The sequence below is a fragment of the Protobothrops mucrosquamatus genome, unplaced genomic scaffold (genome assembly GCF_001527695.2).
Source record: "Protobothrops mucrosquamatus isolate PMUCROS unplaced genomic scaffold, P.Mucros_1.0 scaffold1371, whole genome shotgun sequence".
NCBI classification, from domain to species: Eukaryota; Metazoa; Chordata; class Lepidosauria; order Squamata; family Viperidae; genus Protobothrops; species Protobothrops mucrosquamatus.
In genome coordinates, this window is record NW_015387561.1 from 46,886 (window position 1) to 59,372 (window position 12,487).

General features: G+C 36.9%; 1 protein-coding gene across 1 annotated transcript in view; it reads right to left on the bottom strand.

Annotated features, from left to right (window-relative positions):
* The window catches only part of GLP2R (glucagon like peptide 2 receptor), a 27,681-nt gene that overhangs the window by 3,563 nt on the left and 11,631 nt on the right, over positions 1 to 12,487 (bottom strand). The window contains exons 5-10 of the mRNA XM_029285175.1: positions 10,479 to 10,585; positions 5,935 to 6,109; positions 5,158 to 5,317; positions 4,162 to 4,222; positions 2,065 to 2,134; positions 1,015 to 1,103 (exon numbers count right to left, since the gene is read on the bottom strand). Of these exons, the coding sequence (XP_029141008.1) occupies positions 1,015 to 1,103; positions 2,065 to 2,134; positions 4,162 to 4,222; positions 5,158 to 5,317; positions 5,935 to 6,109; positions 10,479 to 10,585 (662 nt within the window). The remainder of the gene's footprint in view (positions 1 to 1,014; positions 1,104 to 2,064; positions 2,135 to 4,161; positions 4,223 to 5,157; positions 5,318 to 5,934; positions 6,110 to 10,478; positions 10,586 to 12,487) is intronic.

Genomic DNA, 12,487 nt, shown 5'->3' on the forward strand with positions numbered 1-12,487 from the left:
TGGGGGTCGCCAGCCGACACTGCTTGGCCGACGGCACCCTGAGGAGACCCACTCTGTGGGAGCGTACCGGTCTATGGGAGGGAATCTGTGGCAGAAGGCGGTCTCGGAGATAGCCAGGTCCAATGCCATGGAGCGCTTTAAAGGTGGTAACTAACACCTTAAAGCGCACCCGGAAGGCCACTGGCAACCAGTGCAGCTCCAAAGGAAGCTAGTGAGACTTGAAGGAGGCGACAAAGGGCTTGGGGAGTAAGTATATTTCCTTTTGGTAAGAGGAAGGATTTCTTTCTGTTTTAAAATACTAAGTAAACAAAGAACAGTGAATATGGTTCTTCTCTTTTTGCCCTGATGGTATTCAGTAGGCATAGCTTTAGTGACATATTCCAAGATTAGAATACTCCTACTTTTTCTTAGGGTTGTTCCTTAAACCTTAAACTGTTTCTACTTTGATGTTCTTCCTGATGAATATTTACCAGGTTTACATTTTGGAATTGTGGATTTATTTTTTTTCTTTATTGCATTTTGCATTCTGTTCAAAGTTGTGAGATCCCATCCAACCTGCTATCCAAAATGAAATATGATTGATGGAGCGTATTGTCCCATATTTCACTTTAAAATTAGTATCTATTTTTGTTGCAATTTCAATTTCTTTAAAAATGACACATTCTCCTTAAGGAAACAGCAAAGATTCTTGTGGATCTTCAATGACAAATGCATTTAGCAAAGTAAACCAATGTTTCTCAATCTTGACAACTTTAAGATGTGTAGATGCACATGGCTGGCTGGGGAATTCTGGGACTTGAAGTCTACACACCTCAAAGTTGCTAAGATTGAGAAACATTGATATAAATCTTTGCAGATTTTCATTTACATTATCAGGTGAATGAAATGTCAAACAAATATGTATTACAATGTTGGAGAAATATGTTGACTCTCATATGGCTGTGAATCAAATCAAGTGTGTATTTTTTTTAAAAAAGAATATGGTACAGAAAATTATAAGAAAGCAATATCTACCTGAACTTATAGTCACGAAAGGTCATCTGCTGGGCTTTAAGTTTAGAAAGTAGCAGTTTCAGAAGCTTCACGAAGATGCAGAAATTAACCTTAGGGGGAGAAAAACCACACATCTTAGTTGGTTTCTCCAAATACAATAAAGGTTTGTTTGTCTGAAAAATCATCTCTTACAGGGATTGCCTAAGGGCAAGACAACTGCAAGAAACACCCTTCAGACTGTTTTTAATAATTTTAATGTATAGAGACTCGGCTTTCAGGTATTTTCTATACAATGTTGTTGCTCTGTCCTGCTTGCTATTTTGAAAGCTCAAAGCTTACTAATAGTGATTGGTGGGGGGAAAGGAAAGGGGTAGTAGTGGACCAAAAGGAAGAGAAAAAGTCTGAGGTTTAGCACTAGTGGCTAAGTGGCCGCTACAAAAAATATATATATACAAAATATTCTTGAACATAAAGGATTTTTCAAGTGTTTATTGCCACAAAAACAATAAATAATGTTTGACTTATCTTACTAATTTAGAATTATGAAAGTAATTATTGGACACAGATCCCTCCTGGTAAGTTGCTGCTTGGCAACTCTGGGCTCCTGTTAAGGAGTAATTACACCTTTACTTTGAAACAATATATCATATTTTCAAGTATCTAGGGTCTTTTGAACTATATAACTGCTACATAAAAATTGATGGTGGACAACAGGAATTCTTCATGCCCTTGTTACATTGGAAAGGCAACTCTATATGAACTGAGGACCTGATGTTACTTATGACTTGTAATCAAGTTGTTTATAGATGTTGAACTCTAACCCACAGTTTGAAAGCTCTTGCTGTACCTCACTGATTTGAGTATTAATCCCAGCATACAGTAAAGATTTTCTCAATCTAGGGGTCCCAGCTAGATCGATTACAAGTCCCCATCATCTTTTTCCTTCTGCTATCACTGCAGCTCCTTGAATTCTGTAAATTATTTAAGGTGCATATTTTGTCTTAAAACAATATTGTATTGTATTACTATTCTGTACAATAGAATAGTAAGCAATTTTACAATGATCCTTACAACAATGGAGAATAATATGGGTCCTCGAATGATCCACCAGACATTCATGGTTTCATTTGTTGACCAGCATCTAGAAAACAAGTAAAATTTTATGTCATGTAATAACAAACAATAAACCACATTTGTTATTACCTTTTAAAAAACTGTATAATTCAACTTGGTGAATTATAGAATTGTATCCAAAAGCATATGAAAAGTTTTAAAAGCTTCAAGGAAGAGCAGCAGAGCTGCTGTTATATGCAGGATCTCTCATCCCTCCCCCGAGAACTTATGCTTTGTTCTCTGGGAAAGTAATCTATTGTATGGATAATACACTTTTTTCCCCACAGGGCCACCACAATTTAAAAGAAATTTAGCAATACAGCCTTCCTTTTGAGATTCCTACAGAACTTCTGAAATTGTACTCATTTATTCATTGGAGAGGGATGAACCTAGGATTCAGAAATTATTCTGAATCTCTGAAGTCTGATTCAGAATGTGATAGCTATCCATCATTCTTCTGATGAAAAGGAATATAATTTATGGACCAGAAGAGGAATAGCAAGAAGAGCAGGAATCAGGAAATTCTTAAGACTCACCTGCATGGAGTTCTTCAAACCATTCAAAACCCAGCAATGGACTAACCTCCCTTTCATGAGAATTGTTTGTGGCATAGAATTAAAAAGTGCCATCTAGATTTTTATGCCACTAGGCTTCACAAGGATGAGGATATAAATAAAGTTTATCTTTGGCCACTTTAGAGTCAAAACCTGGTCTCAGTTCTGTAACACTTTAGAAATCAATAGTTCTTGATATGAAACTACAGGGATACTACTTTTTTCCACAGTCAACATTAACAGTTCTTGATTTCTAACAAATAATCCACTGGAAGTTTTCAAGAAGAGATTGGACAATTGTTTGTCTGAAATGGTATAGGGTTTCCTGCCTGAGCAGGAGGTTGGATTAGAAAACCTCCAAGGTCCCCTCAAACTCTGTCATTCTGTTAAATCCAAATACTCCCCTCCCTTTTTTAGCCTTTAAAAAAAATATCTCTCCAATGGTCCTGGCTGAAGCAGACTATAACACAATTTCTTATTTATAATGAGAATAGAGATTGCTTATGGAGGATTGAGTGAAGAAGAATAATGATATATATTTTTTTAAAAAAATATTTGTTCTATTGGGTATTTCTTTAAGATCCCTTGAATGCCTACTTAGAAATAAGCCAAATTAACTGCAGTTGAGTCTACTTCCAGAAAGGAACAGTACAGAATTACCATCTTAATTTCTTAGAAAAGGACATAAGCAGACAATCTGGTTTCTCCAGATGATACTGAATTGCAATTCCCCACATTTTTCACCATAACCCATATTTCTATGGGATGTTGGGAGTTGTTCACAATATCTGGAGGGGCAAAGGTTGTCTATCCCTGGAGTCCAAAGTGGTTTAACATTACGAATGAATAGCCTAAGAGCTGTTGGTTACATCCTTCCCTTCCTTTAAAACACTTGGAAGAGTATATATCAAGCTCCCAGGACTGTTCCATTGAAACCAGGCCCACTCAATGTCTACAAGCATCCTTACCATTCACAAGAATTATCTTATCATATGGCGTTCCAGCCCAATTCTAAATATGGCCAAAGCCCAGCTAGTCTGCTGTTAGACTGGATAAATATGTATTGACTCTGATTTCAATGTCTTGCTATTTGTTTAGGACTATTCACAGCCTAAGATACCCTTGTATCAGTGTTCTATACATCGTTGCAATCTGATTTCTGTTCAGACATGATGAAATTTTCCATCCCTTCTTGACTTTCCTTCTTTTCTGTGCTTTTTCTCCTCTTTCAACCTGGAATAGTCCATAGAAGTGATTTTCTAGCTAGCATATTTTTAAAAGTTAAGATTATGCCCTTAATCAAAAATGGGGGATTAAAACATGTGTTTAGGAGGTTACAAAAAGTTTCCTTATTGCCTAGCAATGCAGAACAAATGATTGGTCATCTTTAGTCTAAACATTCTGGGGAAATAAACAAAAGGCTCCTTTTCCTATTGGCACAAAAAAGGCAAGCAAAGAAACAATGAAACCAGTTACAGGAACATTTAAGACAGAAACTTACTCTACTTGCTCCCAGTGGTATTTTATTATTGCCCAAGGAACTACAAACAAAACTGGAAAACCTGAAAGGAAAAACAGAGGTGAATATTATCGCAAGGCTTCATATGGTTTCTGGGGGTATCAAATCATTTGAGTTAAATGCTGTTCTTCTAGTTCAATTGGTTTACTATTGCCGTCTTCTAAATTTCACCCCCGAACCTCACAGTCTAATATATTCAATGTAACAAGGATAGCTGATATGTGAGGATTATCACTGATTATGTGAATAAAGGAAAGGCTAACGGCCTCAATTAATTTTGTTTTCCTCAGAGCTTATTCCTTGTAAAAATCTACTTTCTTCACTCAACGAATATGTTCATAGATATTTGTGTTCTGGTTTGTGCGTGTTTTGAAAATCTCTAAGCAAATAATGACAGCAGCAAACTCCAAGGACTGCATTTTTCTAATAATCTGATGCAAAAAAATCAAGAACAAGTTGACTGAAATCTTCTCAACAGCAGGAACAGGGGTAATAAACCCCTGTTTATTCAAATAGGTGAACAACCGGTTCTCTGTGTGGATGCTGCTTCCAGAAGTGAATGCTCCAACACTGGAAGTTTTTAAGAAGAGACTGGACAGCCATTTGTCTGTATAGGGTATAGGGTTTCCTGCCTGAGCAGGGGGTTGGACTAGATGACCTTCAAGGTCCCTTCCAACTTTATTATTATTATTATTATTATTATTATTATTATTATTATTATTATTATTATTATTATTATTATTATTATTATTATTATTATTATTATTATATAAGTCCATTCTGGGCCTGGGCAACAAAAAATTAGTTACTGGTTCTTCCAAAGTGGTGCGAACCGGCTGAATCCCACCACTAAATAAACCAAAGTTTAGTTTTGACCCATTCCATCTGAATAGCTGAACCAATCACAAAACTGACTGAAAGATATAAACCTACCAATTTATAAATCAAGTCCATCACCTTGGAAAAGTCCAAGCTTACCCCATCCAATGAAGATGTATCTCAGCAGCTGATGTTTCTCAAACAGCACAGTAGCTACTAATAACCTGTAGAGGTAAATTCCTTCCACTAAAAGCCAGAAAAAATTTGCTCCAACAACATAATGCATGAAAAGGGGAGCCATCCTGCATAAGGTTAGTTTCTGCAAAGAAGAGACAAAAAGAAGAGTTAATAACACTGTGCAGATCCCAATAAGGGATTAATTTATTTTGGCCTTGAGCTTATTGGCTGCAGGAATGCATGCTACTTACCTGGGGACAATATGATAGTAATTTACCCTTCATGCTCCAAGTCCATGGGGCAAAGAGTTGCTATTTTTAGCACGTCTATTGAAACCTCATTCAGAAGTTTAATGTTTTAACTTTGTTCCTCTTTCTTTCTCCCTTCTTTTAAACTGTCTTGCTTTGGGATATGGTATTTTAATTTATTGTGTTAGTTTTTCCGGGGATTCACAAAACAGTAGCCCATAAATATTTCAAACAGATAAAAACAAATTTAATGTGCTTCCTGACCTTGCATTTGTACATCAATTGTTGTTGCTTAAAAATTAGCCACTGGTTCTCACAGGTGGTAAACAAGGGATGAGCATCATTTAAGCACCATGAATGAATTTAGCCAGAAAATTTAGCCCTGCAACTTTTATTGCTACTGAATTTAGAAAAGGATCTATAGAAGAACAGACATCATTCTTGCAATCAGACATCATTTTTTGCTGCTTCAATTACTTAAAATTAACATTGAGAGTGCCTGCTGCAATACCTCTGGACTCAAGGAAGAAATCCATCCATTTTCATCAGCTGGCTTTTCTGACTCCGAAGAAAGAAATTCATAAGTACTGCGGGTTATGCCATCTTTTATTAGAACTCCTGCAGCTCGGAGGATGAATGAAGCAAAGAGATTCATATGGATGTAATTTCTTGTGCAATGCAGTTTCCTGAAGGGGAAGAAGAGAAGAGAAGAGAAGAGAAGAGAAGAGAAGAGAAGAGAAGAGAAGAGAAGAGAAGAGAAGAGAAGAGAAGAGAAGAGGGGAGGGGACAGGAGAGGAGAGGAGATGAGAGGAAGAAGAGGAGAGGAGAGGTTATAAGAATAACTAACCAAAGTTAGTTACAGTCTTAACTGAAGAGCAATATAGTATGTTCTTTTTGTGAAGTGACTGGGAAATTATATTCTTCTTTGGGGCTGCGGGTGGCCTGACCCTGAAGGGTTCACTGGACTGTTTGCTTAGCTAGTTATGTGGCAGGTAAAACTGCGTATGATGCTACACAGATGTCTTTGCTGAAAATGCAAATTCCTGCCATTTGACAGTGCTTCATTGAGTCCCAGCCAGCTTTTGCTGCATTTGGTGTAGGAGCTTTTATTCCCCCGATGTTGTGTCCTCCCAACATAATCATTTTTTCCCAGTTGCTGCACAAATTCACTTCTGTTCAAAAGTTCCATTACAAAGAATCCCATAGTACACCATTCCCTCCATATGATGATCAGCTCTTGAAAGGATGTACAGGTAGTCCTTGACTTGCAACACAGTTCGAAGTTACAACGGCACTGGAAAAAGTGACTCATGACCATATGATCATTGCGGCATCCCCCATGGTCATGTGATTTACATTTGGATGTTTGACAACTAGTTCATATTTATGACGGTTGCAGTGTCCTGGGTCATGTGATCACCTTTTGCCACCTTACCAGCTAAGTCAATGGGAAAGCCAGATTCACTTAACAACTGTGTTACTAATTCAGTGATTCACTGAACAAATGTGGAAAGAAAGGTCGTAAAATGGGGCAAAACTCACTTAACTATTGTCTTGTTTAGCAACAGAAAATTTGGGCTCATTTGCAGTCATATGTTGAGGACTATCTATACTCAGATGTTCATAATCCTGTCCCTGCCTGGCCAAACATTCTTCCATTGCATTCCTCTCTTGTATGCTCCCAATACAGCAGGGATTGTGAGTGTTCAAACATTTTAAAAGGGGGAAAAAATGAAATCATCATTTCAAAAAGCTCAGACTTTTTGGACTACTTGAGACCTCCTATCATAATATAATCACATTAATATTCCTGTGTTTGACAAGTGAAAGCTCTTATTTTCAACAAAACCAGATTCCAGAGGTCAATTAAGACAAATTAATGCACTGTGTGGTGGAAGAGTCCTTGTAGACTGGAATAGTTCAACTATAATTTGCTAGACAGTCAGTGACTTTGTTGTGCATCTCCTTCATGTCCTCAGAGCCTGCGTTATCTTATGAACAACTAGAATAATTGTTGATTTAAAACAAAAGAATTTTTATTTGTAAGATGTTTCTGCCATTGTTTATGTACTGGAAAATGTTCTTCTAGTCTCAACAGAGCAAATGAAAAGATAGCTGTTTAGCTGAGCGTATAATAATGTTGATGATTGCGATCAAGAGTGTCAATGTAGCAGTATTTTAAAATTCTAATTCTTTTTTTTTTTTTTTAAGAAATGCATGTAGCTATATAAAGTTGTGCAGGACTGAGCAAAAACAGAGCAACAAGTGTTGCAGCTGGAATCAAAGTCATCGCCCCTCACCTGTCACCACCCTCATTCCAAAATTTCATAAGAGTGCAGTAATATTAAACATTAATTTGTACCTTGGTTCTGGATCTTTTCATGTTAAGATTAGCCCAACTCAGAGGAAAAAATTGACACAATGAAACTGAAGCCTGGTCTAGTACTAAAAGTTAATGTAATGCTAAATACTAAAAAAAGGAGATTTTTAGATTTTTGTGAAAATATCCTTATGTAACCTTCATATTATAAAATCCAACTATGTAGATTTTAATCTGAGAATATGTAGATTTTAATCTGAGAATATGTAGATTTTAATCTGAGAATATTATTTCCGTACCCATGACATGTTTACAATCAATAGCTATGATTTCTATAAGTAATACTTACATGTCACTGAAAAAGGAAATTGTGTAAAAGAAAACAAAACTCAGAAATTAGGCAATAGTCTGGGATGAAGGTTAATAAGTTTGCCTAATTAGAACTCAAGGGGAATTATGTTGATTACAAATGATCCACAAGGAATTGGCATATTTTGAAAAGCATCAGTGAAACAGATACAACCAAATGTGCATAAATTGTAGATCATATAAAGTTCATCTTGCTTCTGCATATTAGAAGAAGTCTCCTTATTTGTCCGCTATCTAACCACGGATCGTAAACAATCATTACAAGACAGCCCACTTCCTTCCAAATACTTGGCCTTTTTAGTTGAAATGATTGCTGTCATCTTCATGAATTATATAGGCATGTTTATATAATAAACTTTGGAATAAATTATAGTTTTCACAAAAACTTTGAAATTATTAAAAAAAAAAGCCCCAACCCTCACACAACATTGAAGAACAGAGCAAAGTACAAAGTACTCAGAAATAAACATTGGAGAAAAGTAGAAGATTCAGTTCCATGGCATATTTTTATTAAACCACACCTGCACAAAGTTGTCTCATATGTGAGCCAGTTTGGCATAATGATTAAAGGCACAAGGCTAGAAACATGGAAACCATGAATTCTAGTCTTGTCTTAGGCACAAAGCCAGCTGCATGACCTTGGGCCAGTTTCTCTCTTCCAGATCCTGGAAAAAGGCAAGAGCAAACTACTTCCGAAATACCGCAAAGAAAACTGCGGGGACATTTCTAGGCTCAAAGGTATCAAAACAAACCAATCCCCATAGGGAACTATTAAGATTCTTCTTATTTCTCCTCTTCTTTCTGTTCCTATTCTCCAGTCTATACACTTCGTTACATTAAGTGGCCTCTCATTAAAATATTTGCTACAACTTTAGCTTGTATCATTTTATTAATGTAACTTATTAAGGTGCCTATTACTGTACTTCCACATGGTTCATTACTGATATGATGTAGCGTACTTCAAACACAACATGAATCCTGAGGTTTTGATAGCTTTGTGAAACCTACTCAACACGTTACTGTAATATTTAGCACAGTCAAAGTTCATTTTTTTAAAAAAGAATAATGTTCTTGCCATCAAGTAAGCATATTAAAACTTTTAGGCAAACTTCTGCTGGTTATTCTACTTTCTCAGGCTCAGTAGCTGATGTATTTCATTGCTTTTATGTGTGAACATAAAGTCATACAATGTGAATTACAATGGAGCTGAACCAAGTACACGAGGGTCAGGATGTTTTATAATTCTGTTCAGTCAAAATGATTTGAGAGAGTTTGGATTCTCTCCCCTCCCTTCCTCTCTTTACAATCTGTACTGTCCTATTCTTGGTAGTAAAATTTTAATTGTAATTTAGGAATCCTATTGTTCCATTTACATATGGATTTTACTAACAATCTTCCCTCTTGCGGTAAGCTTGTTCACTTGCATTTAAAATGTCTGTTTGAATAACTGGTAACTAAGCTTAGCTCGGTAAGACTATTCCATTCTAGCTCATTAAGCCTGAAAAATATGTGGGGCTGGCTTGGTAGTAAATAGGTGTTTACAGTAATAGCAATAGCCCTTAGACTTATACAGCGCCCCATAGAGCTTTAGCACATTCTCTGGATGGTTTACAATGTTAGCGTATTGCCCTCAACAATCTGGATCCTCATTTCACCAGCCTTGGAAGGCTGAGTCAACTTTGAGCCCCAACAGGATCAAACTCCAGGCTTAGCCTGCAATACTGCATTCTAACCACTGCACCACCAGGGTAAATAAACAAACAAACAAATAAATAAATAAATAATTGAATGCTATGATTCATCAGCAGTGATTTCTTTTAATTTCAATGTTGATTTCCTATGGCTGATATTTCTAAACTAGTCACAATTGTCACAGACTTACCTGAGGAAGGATGATTTAATTCTGATGTAAATACTTTAGGCCAAAACATTTTTGGGTGATAGGATAAATATGCCGGGATAAGATACATTTCAAATATTTTCAATATTTGATATGTTATTGACAGTCATCAAAAACAATTATTTTACTAAGGCATGAGATATGAAAAACACTTTTTTCATTGTTCAAGTAGTCTATAATTTTGTGATTCATGCCTCAGACACTTTCCAAATTCCTTCTGAAAGGTTCCCTCATCTATTTTTTCTTTGTTAATATCTAATTTGGCCCTTGTAGAAAGACATTTTTTAGCTCTTTGTATATTTCATAGTCAGTGATCAAGGGAAATCCTTTGGGAAGGTCTGACATCATCTCCTTCTCTGTTCTAACATATGCCACAACAAGGTGATGCATAAATCAAATAAATAAAATATTCTAATGAATAGTTTAAACAGACCATATTCTACTGAAAAAAAAAAGTTATACTGACCTAAAAAACAGCAGTATGAAGAGTGCTAAGACAAGGGAAACAAGAGAAATAGAATATCCCACAGTAGAAAGTTTTTCAAGCACCATAAACAATGTAAGGTCTTCTGCCTGGAAACAACAAAGAAACAACATAGTTAATGTAGTCAACTTTCCTGGAGGGGGATAGACCCATAAATGTCAGATATATGTGCTTAGTTCCCAAAACAGCTAGTGCTATGTTGACACATAAACTTTTAGGCATCCCTGATAAAACTACATGAGTGAGAACCCTGGTCATCCATCCATCCATCCATCCATCCATCCATCCATCCATCCATTTACCAAAATTCTTAACTTTCAAGCTCCCTCATAGAGGGAGTACAGTAATTCACATGACTATAATTCACTCTACATGGTGCCCTTTCCTTGAAGATCACTCAAAAATTTCAGCTGCAATACCTCTGGTTTATTACCCTTATTGTAAATCACTTTGAGTCCATTTCCATTTCATTCTCTACCCCTCTATCTTTTTTAACTCTTGGGGCTTTTCTCCTAACAGGATTTTTTTTTTTTTTTTAAAAGAAGGTAATCAGAGGTATCATATTAAGAAACAAATCTGATCATCTGATGGTACAAACAAGCAGGTAACCGCCCACTTCCTGCCATATTTATTATCTTAGAGAAACACTTAGAAGCCAGTAACTGAAACAGAATGCAATATTTGATTATTGCTTCTCCAATGACAGCTGCTTATGTGCTCCAAAGTGACAGGCCAGAGGAAACTCAAAAACAGGAGTTTAATCAATTAAATCAATTAAGCTTTATGAGGGCCAAAACCATTACAAACATAAATTAAAACAACCCAAGTATAATCCAAAAAAATATAATAACATGTTAATAGTTTAACGCATAGTGTGCTTCTATTAAAAAAACTGGATAGGATACAGTTTTATGGCTAAGGCACAAAACTTTAGGAGGCCATTCAAGGGCAAATTAATTGAAAATGCAGTTGCACATATAATGTATGTTGTACAAAAACATGTCCTGGAGTTTCAGGTTCACCAGAGGAATGAGGACATTGTTTAAGCACTAGAGGGATTCCATTATATCTGCTATTTATAACTGCAGTGGAGAAGGCATTAAAACGTGGTGTGCAAAAAAAAATCTGTAATGGGTGTCAGTAAGAACCTCACCTCTCTCTCTCCACATCACTCTCCCCCCTCTCTCTTTCTCTCTCTCACTCTCTCTTTTTCCCACCCCCCCTCTCTCTTTCTCTCTCTCACTCATTCTCCCTCCCCATCTCTCTTTCTCTTTCTCTCTCTCTCTTTATCCCTCCCCATCTCTCTTTCTCTTTCTCTCTCTTTGTCTCTCTTTCTCTTTCTCTTTCTCACTCACTCTCTCTCTCTCTCTCTCACTCTTTCTCCCTCCCCCTCTCTCTTTCCCTTTCTCTCTCTCACTTTTTCTCCCTCCCCCCTCTCTCTCACTCTCTCTATCTTTCTCTCTCTCTTTCTCTCTCACTCACTCTTTCTCACTCATTCTCTTTCTCTCTCTCACTCTCACTCTCTTTCTTTCTCTCTCTCTTTCTCCTGCTCTCTTTCTCCCTCTTTCTTTCTCTCTCTCCCTCCCTCCCTCTCTTTCGCTTTCTATCTTTCCCTCTCTCTTTCTCTTTCTCTCTCACTCTCCCTTTCTCTCTCTCTTTCTCTCTCTCTCCCTCTTTCTACATCCCCCTCTCTCTTTCTTTCTCTCTCTCACTCTCTCTTTCTCCCTCCCCCTCTCTCTTTCTCTTTCTGACTCTCCCTCTATCTCCCTCTCTCTTTCTCTCTCTCTCTCTCTCTCTCGCTTTCTCTCTCTCACTCTCCCTCTCTCTTTCTCTCTCTCTTTCTCCCTCTCTCTTTCTCCCTCCCTCCCTCCCTCTCTCTCTCTTTCTCTTTCTCACTTTCCCTCTCTCTCTCTTTCTTTTTCTCTCTCTTTTTCTCTCTTTCTCTCTTTCTCTCTCTCTCTTTCTCTTTCTCTCTCTTTCTCTCTTTCTCT